Below are 12,171 nucleotides of genomic sequence, written 5' to 3' on the forward strand. Positions count from 1 at the left end.
AGTGATGTCTCTGCTTTTTAATAGGCTGTCTACGTTGGTCATAGCCTTCCTTCCAAGGAGCAAGTGTCTTTTCTATAGCATCATCCAGATCCCTTTATCCACCGCCCCTTAACCCTTGACACTTACTAATCTGTTCTCCATCTCTATAGTTTTGCATTTCAAGAATGTTCTATGTATGAGTGAGTTTGGGGATTGACCTTTTTTCACCCAGCATAATTCTCTAGAAATGCATCCAGGCTACTATGTGTATCACAAGTTCAGTCCTTTTTATTACTGAGTAATATTTCATGGTGTGGCCGGGACACTGTTTATTCATTCATCTGCTGAAGGGCATCTGGGTTGTTTCTGGTTTAGGGCAATTAAAAATAAAAGCTGTTCTGAACATTGTGTACCGACTTCTGTGTAAACATAACCTGTCACTTCTCTGTCCCAGAGGGCAAGTGCAGGTCATACAGTAATTGTATGTTTAGTTTTGTTAAGAAACTGCCAAACCCTTTTCCAGAATAGCTGTTCTGTTTTACATTCCCACCAGCAGTGTGTGAGTAAGCTAGTTTCTCCACATCTTTTCCAGCATTGGGGGTTGTCACTTTTTTAAATTTTTTTTAGCTTTTTTGATAAGTGTGCAGTGATATTTCAGTGTGCTTTCATTTGCGTTTCCCAATGACTCATGTAGCTCAGCATCTTTTCATGTGCCTGTCATCCATCTGTATATGCCCGTCAGTAAAATGTCTGCTCATGGCAGTCCCTGGCGGTCCAGTGGTTAGGACTCAGGGCTTTCACTGTGGGGGCTGGCATTCAATCCCTGTTCAGAAACCAAGATCCCACAAGCCAAAACAAGCAGATGAGTAAATGTCTGTGCCCTGCCCTTTTCAAATTGAATTGTTCTGTTGTTTTACTGTTGAGTTTTTACTGTTCTTTTCATTGTCTATTTTCAAGTCTTTGTCAGATACGTGATTTGCAAATTATTTTTTCCCCCAGACTATATACCTTTTTATCTCTTAACAGGATTTTTCCCAAAGGGAAAGTTCTACTTTTGATAAAGTCCAGTTTATCAATTTTCCCTTTTATGGACTGTTTTTGTTGTCAAGTCTGAGAACTCTCTGCCTAGCCCAAGAATCTGAAGATTTTCCTCTATTTTTTTCTAGATTTTATAGTTTCCTATTTTACATCCAGAGTCCACTTTGCATTTGTTGCTGTTATTCAGTCACTAAGTCATGTCGGACTCTGTGACCCCATGGACTGCAGCATACCAGGCTTCCCTGTCCTTCAGTATTTCCCGGAGTTTGCTCAAACTCATGTCCATTGAGTCGGTGATGCCATCCAACCATCTCATTGTCTGTCACCCCCTTCTCTTCCTGGCCTCAATCTTTCCCACCATCAGGGTCATTTCCAATGAGTTGACTCTTTGCATCAGGTGGCCGAAGTATTGACACTTCAGCTTCAGCATCAGTCCTTCCAGTGAATAGTCAGGGTTGATTTCCTTTAGGATTGACTGGTTTAATCTCCTTGCAGTCCAAGGGACTCTCAAGAGTCTCCTCCAGGACCACAGTTCAAAAGCATCTGTTCTTCAGTGCTCATGTTCTTTATGGTTCAACTCTCACATCCATACATAATTACTGGACAAACCATAACTTTAACTCTACAGACCTTTGTCAGCAAAATGATATCTCTGTTTTTTAATATGCTGTCTAGGTTTGTCATAGCTTTCCTTCCAAGGAGCAAATGTCTTTTAACTCCATGGATGCCTGCAGTCACTGTCCACAGTGATTTTGGGGTCCAAGAAAATAAAATCTTTCACTGCTTCCACTTTTTCCCCATCTATTTGCCATGAAGTGATGGGACCGGATGCCATGATCTTAGTCTGAATGTTGAGTTTTAAGCCAGCGTTTTCACTCTCCTCTTTCACCCTCATCACAAGACTCTTAATGGTCTCACCATTTATATTTTTCTTTTACCAGAGTTTTGTAGTTTTCAACACACAACTTCTCCATATGTTTTATTTACATTTATTTGAGTTTTTTTAAGTGTATGTTCCTGATGTTCAAGCTGGTTTTAGAAAAGGCAGAGGAACCAGAGGTCAAATTAACAACACCCACTGGATCATGGAAAAAGCAAGAGAATTCCAGAAAAACATCTATTTCTGCTTTATTGACTATGCCAAAGCCTTTGACTGTGTGGATCACAAGAAAGTGGAAAATTCTGAAAGAGATGGGATTACCGGACCACCTGACTTGCCTCTTGAGAAATCTGTATGCAGGTCAGGAAGCGACAGTTAGAACTGGACATGGAACAACAGACTGGTTCCAAATAGGAAAAGGAGTACATTAAGGCTGTATATTGTCACCCTGCTTATTTAACTTCTATGCAGAGTACATCATGAGAAACGCTGGACTGGAAGAAACACAAGCTGGAATCAAGATTGCTGGGAGAAATATCAATAACCTCAGATATGCAGATGACACCACCCTTATGGCAGAAAGTGAAGAGGAACTCAGAAGCCTCTTGATGAAAGTGAAAGTGGAGAGTGAAAGAGTTGGCTTAAAGCTCAACATTCAGAAAACAAAGATCATGGCATCTGGTCCCATCACTTCATGGGAAATAGACAGGGAAACAGTGGAAACAGTGTCAGACTTTATTTTGGGGGGCTCCAGAATCACTGCAGATGGTGACTGCAGCCATGAAATGAAAAGACGCTTACTCCTTGGAAGGAAAGTTATGACCAATCTAGATAGCATATTCAAAAGCAGAGACATTACTTTGCCAACAAAGGTCCATCTAGTCAAGGCTATGGTTTTTCCTGTGGTCACGTGTGGATGTGAGAGTTAGACTGTGAAGAAGGCTGAGTGCCGAAGAATTGATGCTTTTGAACTGTGGTGTTGGAGAAGACTCTTGAGAGTCCCTTGGACTGCAAGGATATCTAAACAGTCCATTCTGAAGGAGATCAGCCCTGGGATTTCTTTGGAAAGAATGATGCTAAAACTGAAACTCCAGTACTTTGGCCACCTCATGTGAAAGTTGACTCATTGGAAAAGACTCTGATGCTGGGAGGGATTGGGGGCAGGAGGAGAAGGAGATGACAGAGGATGAGATGGCTGGATGGCATCACTGACTCGATGGACGTGAGTCTGGGTGAACTCTGGGAGTTGGTGATAGACAGGGAGGCCTGGCATCCTGCGATTCATGGGGTTGCAAAGAGTCGGACACGACTGAGCGACTGAACTGAACTAAAGTGTATGTAAATGGTGCTGTGATTTTAATTTTAGTGTCTACATGGTCATTGCTAGTATATATAAATACAGTCAATTTGTATATTTATCTTGTATACTATGACCATGTTGAACTCACTTGTTAGTTCTATTTTTATATTTTGCTGAATTCTAATTGCTAATATTTTGTTAAGAATTTTTGCATTCATATTAATGGCAGATATTGACTTGCAGTTTTCCTTTTTTGTTGTCTTTGTTAGATTTGGTATCGGGTCAATACTAGCTTCATAAAACGTGTACCCTTCTATTTTCTAGAAGAAATTGTTTAATTCTTGAAGGACTGATTAATTCTTCTTTAAATGTTTGGCCAAATTCTCCAGTGAAACCATTTGCACCTGGAAATTTCTTTGGAGGGATTTTTTTAAAATAAACACAATTTCCTTAATAGTTGCAGACTTTTCAGATTGTGTGCTTCATATTGGATGAGTGTGGTAGTTCATACTTTTCTAGGATCTGGTCCATTTTCATTTAGGGTGTCAAGATTGTGTGCTTCGAGTTGTTTTTAGTGTTTCCTTGTTACCCTTTTGAGGTCTGTGAGGTCTGTAATGCTGTCTCCCCTTTCATTCTAGATACTGGTGATCTGTGTGTTCTCTCTGTGTTTCTTAGTCTTGCCAGAGATTTGTCAATTTATTGATATCTTTAAATAACCAGTCCTTTGTTTCATTGATTTCCTGGGTTGTTTTTCTGTTTTTTATTTCATTGATTTCTGCTTTTTATTGTATCCTTCCTTCTGCTGTTCTTGTGGGTTTATTTTTGCTTTTCTTTTTCTAGGTTCTTAGATTATGGAGTTAAGAGTTTTCCTCTCTGCAAATGCAAGCATACAGTGCTATAAATATTCCTCTCAGCACTGCTTTAGCTGTGTCCCACAGCTAAATTGTCATGTGTTGTATTTTCATTTTCATTCTACTTGGCAGAAAACAGCAAAATTCTGTGAAGTAATTATCATTCAGTGTCTATCTTTATATCCCTAAGACCTCATGTTTGACCCATGTATTACTTAGAAGTGTGTCATTTAGTTTCAAAGTGTTTGAAGATCTTTCTGTTACTGATTTCTAGTTTGATTCTCTTAAAGGTCATAAACCATACTCTATTTGGTTGTGGTTCTTTCAGATTTGTTGTGGGTTTTGAGTGTGTGTTCACCGACCTATGGTCTACTTTGGTATATGCTTCATGGGCACAGGGCTTCCCTGGTGGCTCAGCTGGTAAAGAATCTGCCTACAGTGCAGGAGACCTGGGTTTGATCCCTGGGTTAGGAAGATCCCCTGGAAAGGGGAAAGGCTACCCACTCCAGGATTCTGGCCTGGAGAATTTCATGGACTGTATAGTCCATGGGGTCGCAAAGAGTTGGACACACCCGAGCGACTTTCACTTCACTTCATAGGCACCTGAAAAGAATGTGCATTCTGCAACTGCTGATGGACTTTTAAATATATCTCAAGACTGAGACAGGCCACTAACTCTTAAAGCTTGTATGATACACTTTTGCCCAAGATTTCAGAGTAAGTGATCTAAAATACTGCTAAGTTCACCAAAGAAGCCTGTGAAGCCTTCTCACTGGTGGGTCTTGTCAATGGAGCCACCATTTTTCTCCCCTGAGGGGTCTGGTCCTCTCTGAAGGATAGAACTTTGATCAGCTCAACATGTGGCTCAAGAAAGTTTCCTGGCTGACATATTTACCCTTGTATTTCCAAGAGATATGATGGGACATCGTTTTCCTTCTTCTCATCAACTCATAGGATGCTAAAGCCAGAGGAAACCTTGGGTCATCTGGTCTACTCTTTCCTTTGGCAGGTGAAGGAATGAGGTCCTAGAGGTTATTTTAGATTATTTTTTAAAATACTTCTGTGAAATTAACATAAGTTATTATAGAAGTATATTAGATATAGAGAAACAAAAATAATCTTACAACCAAAAAGTAACTACTATTATTATTTTGGAGTATACTCTCCCAAGTTTTAAGAAATGGAATCACACTGTACTATGACTTTCTTAGCTTTATAATAGGCATGAACATTTTTCTAAGATATTATTCCTAGTAGCAGAATACGCTTCCACAGTACAGATACACCACACCACATCTAAATGGTATAAGTGATGTCCATCACAGTTTTCACTGCGTTAAATAACGTCATGATGAACATCTTTTGTGTCCATATATGTGGTTTTTCCTAGAACTGGAAACAGTAAATCAGAGCACGTGAACATGTTTAGCTTTGGAGCCCTGTTGCCAAATTGGATTATCGGGGGTTTTGTTTGTCTGGACACGCTTGGCTCGGTTTTGATTTGTGTCGGGTTTAGAGTCTATATGGAAGCTTACGCGAGTTCAGGAGGAAGCCTTGTTTAGGTCCCCAGAATTTTAAGGTGTGAGCTAAACTGCCACCTGGAACCAAGGGGAGAGCCCGCCCTTCCCAAGAGCACAGAGTGGCTGGAACGGTGCCGTGCATTCCTCACCTCTCTATGAGGCATCCCACATTGGGCCCGGCCAGGAAACCGGAAAATGGGCAGCTACATACAGCCTGGGGTCTGGACCTTGTAAACCCAGCCGCCCAGCCCAGTTTTATGTAACAGGCAACAGAGGGACAAACTCGCTCACCCCAGCTGCTTCCTCTCTCTGGGACCTACCGTGAGAACAGTGTGTGTTGCACTCAAAATATGCCTTGAACTTTCTGTCATAGTAATTGCCCCCATAAAATGGTCCGGGGCATTGCATGAAAGCGTCCCGTATTTAAAGACCAGTCCTGCCTGCTTTTATGGCTGGTGCTGACTACAGGAAGATCACAGCCCCGGCCACTCTGCTGAGGCACCACTGAGAGCTGTCCCAGGGGGAAAGGGCATCTGAAGCTGGACGGGAAACCCGAGGCCCAGGAAAGGCCCTGCTGCCGACCAGTGACCCGAGCACCCCTCCCCCAGGTACCCAGGCAGCTCCTGGGCACGGTGTTGGGGTTCAACCCGTGGTCCACAGAGTGCACCCTTTTCCATTAGTCTTTCTTTTCTCATCTGCAGAGAAAGAAGAACTGATCCAGAACGTGCTGACCCAGGTGGCGGAGCAGTTCTCAAGGTACAGAATCTTCTGGATGCATCCTTTCCGGGGCTGGGTACTCTTTCTCTTCTTGGCGGGTGGGCCCGTTGCCGTGAGGCTATCTCAGCCGGTGGGCTCTCATCCATCACTTCCCCAGAGAAGCTACCTGCCCGGTGGGGTCCTTTGGGGAATTCTGTAACTAAGCCAGCATGCATGGGGCCCAGGAAATGCTCGCCTGCTGGTGCTTTCAGAGTAAGAACCCGTGTTGCTGAGAATGTCCTCAGGGGCTCTTCTGGGGCGAGGACTTCAGCCTACGGGAATTGGCAGCATAGAGATCCTGTGTGGATCTCTGGCTCACTCTTCATTCTGAGTTATGCTGCCGGTTCTGGAGTCGATGCTTTGCATTTTCTCAGTCACCTTCCATGGCATCTTACTGCCCCTCAGGTAGTTGAAATGGGGAGAAGCCATATTTCCTTAAAGTTGTTGAACTGAATGGGTTGGATCCCAGAGAAGGGCACACCAGCTGCCTAAGGTGGTCTGTGCCCAGCGGGACAGGGTGTGTGTGTGTGGAGGGGTGAGTGCTGGTCCATGCCAGTGGTGAGCAGAGAACCCAGGTCCTCCCCAGAGAGTATCTGCTCACTGGCCAGGTATGGGGAGTAATCATGCCCGCTCTGTGTTCTGGTCTTGGAAAATACACCTTCGAGATAATTCCAGAGTGTATCCTTTTCCTCCTCCCCACTGCCTCCCATCAGTTCCTTAAAAGCAACTCCTCTGTTTGGATCCCTTACCAGCCCACCTGTGGGCCTCACCGTGGCAAGGAGCCGGCAGATGTTGACTGAACCAACTTTAACTTGGAGAATTTGAGAAGTTATGTTGTTTTGTTTTTTTCCTTCCCAGAGCTTTTAAAATCAATGAGCTGAAAGCTGAATTTGCAAATCACTTGGCAGTGCTAGAGAAACGCGTCGAATGTGAGTGGCATGTTGATGTCTTTTCGCTGATGTGTCTTTTAACCTCAGTTTAAATTAAGCCACTTGAGCTGTGGTGCGTGATGGTGGCAGGGGAGGTGAGGCTGAGAACGAATGTTTTGTCTCTGTGAAATACTCAGTACTTACCTTTGAAGTTAACGAAGGCTAGAAGAGTGATAAATCTTAAGCGTTTTATTCTGTTTTAAAAGTAACCCAGTAACTCGCAACGTGTTAGAAGTACACAGTAATTTGCAATCCGGTGCATGTCATCACATGGTATGTGTCATGGTGGCACAGAGGAACACAGAGGAGACCACGGGGCTTCCTAGACCGGGCCCCGCCAGAGAGGAACCTCTGCAGAACAGCTTGTGTGTGTCCCTTTCTACATAAATGAGAACACACCAACCCATACTCTCTGGTTTCACAATTTTAGGGGAAGATGTCTACTTAATGACCACCAAGTCCTGACTCAGTGACCAAGTAGCTAAAACTCCAGAAGATAACAGCTTCCAGTCAGTCACCCTTTGTGTCCCATCCGTAAAATAAGGGGCAGTGCTTGAATTCCTTGTGGTCCACAATTCCCCGCCCAGGGCCCAAAGAGATGGCTCTTTGTCAGTGTCAAGGCTAGTGTCAAGGTTAATGGCTCCTGGGCACTGCATTTACTGACTTGCGGAGTGAGTAAACAGACTCTAGACGTGAGGCTATCGGGATGGCATCACAGCCTCTACCTGGCTAACTCATTGAAGGTCACTTTTCATACCTTGTATGAACTGCTTGGTTTTTTCCAAGAAAAAAAAAAATCACGATTGTGTCCAAAACCAGTTCGCCTAAAGAACTTGAATCGTGATTTACAGTCACCCTCTTCAAAGTGCAGCGGCATTTTTTAAATCCATTTGATCATTAGAGCTGCAAAACAGTTCTGTTTTCCCCACTGACAGTGAAGAAGCCAAAGAGATTAAGTGACCTGCTTGAGTTCATTCAGCAAATTGGAAAAGTAAATACCATAAAGAAGGCTGAGCAGCGAAGAATTGATGCTTTTGAACTGTGGTGTTGGAGAAGACTTGAGAGTCCCTTGGACTGCAAGGAGATCAAACCAGTCAATCCTAAAGGAGATCAGTCCTGAATATTCATTGGAAGGACTGATGCTCAAGCTGAAGCTCCAACACTTTGGCCAGCTGATAGGAAGAACTGACTCACTGGAAAAGACTGATGCTGGGAAAGATTGAGGGAAAGAGGGGAAGGAGTCAACAGAGGATGAGATGGCTGGATGGTATCATCAATTCAACGGACATGAGTTTGAGCAAACTCCGGGAGATAGTGAAGGACAGGGTTGCCTGGCATTGTGCAGTCCATGGGGTTGCAAAGAGTTGAACAAAATTTAGAGACTGAACAACAAGCCCTGAGGTCCTAGGGCTTTCATCAGCACCTTTCACCATGAGGAGCTGGGGATTTGAGGGGAGGCTTGAGGAAGAGCAGGTTAGAAAGCTGCTGAGGCAGCTGGCCTTGTACCCACTGCCACGGACACTGGTCGTGGCTGCATCGAGCAGAAAAGAGGTTTTGCCTCCTAGGGATTTGGGGGGGGGTCCCCTGGGCACTGAGAGTGTCAGGACGAGGCTCCTCAGTAGCTGTTCATCAGGAGCAGTGCCCCATACGCCACATAGAGCTGATGATGTGAAGACTCGAATCTGGCAGATCTGAGCCCCAGATATACAGTATCCCCCGCACCCTAAGATCAGTGCTGGGACCCCCACGGCTCATGGCCACTGCTGCAAACATCAGGCTTCTTCTCTGTTCACCAGCTGCAGATCCAGAGTCTGGGCAGAGTGGACCCCATGCACACACACATACACACACACACCCACACACACACACACACACCCCACCCCCTACCCCTGCCCACTGCAGGGAAGGCCAGAGAAACTGAGTATGTTTGTTTCCCGTGGTTGTCATGTCAACACACCCAAACTAGGGGGTTGGAACAACAGGAATGAATTCTCCCGAAGTCTGGAGGCCAGATGCCGAGGTCACGGTGCCGCGGGGCCAGTTCTTCCCGGAGGGGCCCTGTCCTGAGCCTGCTGTGGCTCCCAGGCTGCCCGCGGGCTTGGCATGTGGCTGTCACTGCACTCAGCCTCCCCCTGCCCTCCTTTGTGTTCAGGTCTCCCTCTACCTTCCCGCATCAGGCACCTCTCTGTGGATTCTGAGCCCACCCTCACCCAGGACGATCTGATCTCAGGATCCGTTTCCTAAACAGAGTCACACTTGCATTCTGGGGATCAGGATGTGAGCCTCTCCCTTTGTTGTTGCTCTTCAGTTGCTCAGTCACGTCCGACTCTTTGCAGCCCATGGACTGCTAAACGCCAGGTTCCTCTGCCCTTCACCATCTCCTGGAGTTTGTTCAAACTCATGTCCATTGAGTCATTGATACCATCCAACCTTCTCATCCTCTGTCATCCCCTTCTCCTCCTGCCTTCAATCTTACCCAGAATCAGGATCTTTTCCAATGAGTTGGCTCTTCACATTAGGTGGCCAAAGGATTGGAGCTTCAGCTTCAGCATCAGTCTTTCCAATGAATATTCAGAGTTGATTTCCTTTAAGATTGACTGGTTTGATCTCCCTTGGTTTCCAAGGGACCTTCAAGAGTCTCCTCCAGCACCACAGTTCAAAAGCATCGGTCTTCAGCACTCAGGCTTCTCTATGATCCACCTCTCACATCCGTACATGACTACTGGAAAAACCATAGCTTTGACTTGACAGACCTTTATTACGCTCTCTAGATTCGTCATAGCTTTTCCCTATGTCATTGCCTGTCTCTTACGGGGGCACAATTCAACCCACTGCTGTGAGCGTTCGCTGTTTCATCTTCTGCAGTGGAAGGCAAGCCCCACTTCCCACCAAGCCCCATGGGGTAGAACTGTCCACATGTGGGAAGTGGTTCAGCCAGAGATCACAAAAAGCGTTCACTGCTGAGTCACTGCCTGCACTTACAGAGAAGAGCCGTCTTCCAGTCACCACCTGGAGAGCAGATGCCTGGCGGGTGGACGGGGGCAGCAGGTGCCTCCTGCTTCATCCTCCTCTCTTCCAGCTCCACTGGCCCCTCCCTGCACAGAAGCCAGCTCCAGGCCTTCCATTCTTTGTACACTGGCGGGTTAAAGAGGCCGTTAATTAATTTTCAGAACTCCTGCCGAGAGCTGTGAGACCGAGGGCTTCCGGTCTCTGGCCGTGAGAGCAGCAATCGGGCAGAGAAGTGTCTGTATTTTGCCTTCAAGTGGCTCGTGGATTGAGAACCGTTAAAGGACAGAGCCCTGGTAACCGTCTCCCCCTGGTCTGTCCTTGCCCCAAATCCTCCAGAACTAGCTCGAATCTCCTCCTAGGGCTCTTGTGTGAATCACAGAAGTCACACACATGCACACAGGTGACCTGGAAGACACGGTCCAGCTCCACGACATCGCGGTTACTCGTGTTTTTACTAGTTGTATTCATCCTAGCACCGGAGGCCTGGGCCCTGCATGGGAGAGATGGAGGGGGCTTGCATTTCTCAGGGGGAAGAGAGGGTCAGGGTTAGGGTTCTAGGTGCTTTGGTCAGCTGGATCGTTGGGGTGGGGGGCACTCTGGGCAGCGGGTTACCCCAGCCCCATTTTAGTACCTCTCCCCATGTCAGCCCCCAGCACCCCACCTCCTCCTGGCTGCCCGTCGTGCACAGGAGTGGCGGGTTCACACACTGCAGGAGTTGGTTCTTGTGCCGCTTGAACTCCACTTGGCTTTAGGCCCGGCCTCTCCTGGTGCTTGTGGCTGACTGCTCCCAGGCTCGCCAGGCTCCACCGTTAACACGGAAATGACCACAGTTGCCTCACCTGAGCTGAGCCCCCGGGGGCAGGGGGGTATGAGTTCCAAAGAGCCGCCCAGACGTAGCATCTGTGCCTCCCGCAAAGACATCACAGGGACCCTGGAAGTGGACAGTGGAGGCCCTCTGGACAGTTGGCAGTCAGACCTCTGCCATCAGTCACTTGGGGAACTGGTCACCCCAGCCTCTCAGAAGGTCAGTCCCGACCCTGCACTGCCGCCAGAAGCAAGCCAGCTGTGAAGGCTGCCAGGCTGCTCCAATTGGCCCGGCCAGACGTGGACACACACACACACACACAGAGGCACACACACACCCATACATGTAGACACACACAGAAACAGGGGCACATATACTCAAAAATACACAAACCCTTACATACATACACATGTGAACAGACATGTGCGCCATGCTCACACGCATACGCGCTGTGTCTGGTGTGTCTGAGCTGCTGCTGACTGTTCTCTGCTTCTGAGGTCCAGAGAGGGACCAGCTAGAACTGCCTATCTGTAAACCACATTACATTGGTTTGACTTGTGTTTGAAAGGAATTTCCTGCTTTTTTTTTTTAACCTTCTCAAGTGTTTAATTTTTTGGAGTCAAATATAAACTTTTCTGTAGCTCTTAATTCACCTTCAAGGCTTTCCTTCCTTTTCTACAGAATGTTTTCCTTCTTTGGGAGGCTGGGGTCTTGCTTAGGTGGAAGGGTGTTGTAAACACAGGACACCCAGGGCCTCCTCTTGCTTCCCGGCTGGAGGTGAACCGTCCAGGGCACCCCCCTCCCTCCCTCCCTTTCTTCTTATTTGCAGGACAGGCCCAGGCACCCTGCAGGCACAGGGCAGCCCTGCTCCCATCCAGCCTTTGTCCCTGCCCGTGCGTGCCACCTGCTTAGTCACTCAGTCATGTCTGACTCTTTGCGACCTCATGGGCTGTAGCCCACCAGGCTCCTCTGTCCGTGGGATTCTCCAGGCAAGAATACTGGCGTGGGTGACAGTTACCTTCTCCAGGGGATCTCCCTGACCCAGGGATCAAACCTGTGTCTCATGTCTCCTGCATCGGCAGCTGGATTCTTTACCACTAGCGC

The 12,171-nt window shown here is 46.8% G+C and overlaps 1 protein-coding gene across 4 annotated transcripts in view; it reads left to right on the top strand.

The window, feature by feature from the left end:
- The window catches only part of PDE9A (phosphodiesterase 9A), a 104,338-nt gene that overhangs the window by 61,935 nt on the left and 30,232 nt on the right, over positions 1 to 12,171 (top strand). For 3 of the 4 annotated variants that reach the window (XM_019963052.2, XM_019963059.2, XM_019963076.2), the window contains 2 exons: positions 6,270 to 6,324; positions 7,183 to 7,253. In XM_019963052.2, coding sequence (XP_019818611.2) covers positions 6,270 to 6,324; positions 7,183 to 7,253 — 126 coding nt within the window. The remainder of the gene's footprint in view (positions 1 to 6,269; positions 6,325 to 7,182; positions 7,254 to 12,171) is intronic. The other variant, XM_019963068.2, reaches the window with a different exon arrangement.

This window comes from Bos indicus, chromosome 1, assembly GCF_029378745.1.
Source record: "Bos indicus isolate NIAB-ARS_2022 breed Sahiwal x Tharparkar chromosome 1, NIAB-ARS_B.indTharparkar_mat_pri_1.0, whole genome shotgun sequence".
NCBI lineage: Eukaryota > Metazoa > Chordata > Mammalia > Artiodactyla > Bovidae > Bos > Bos indicus.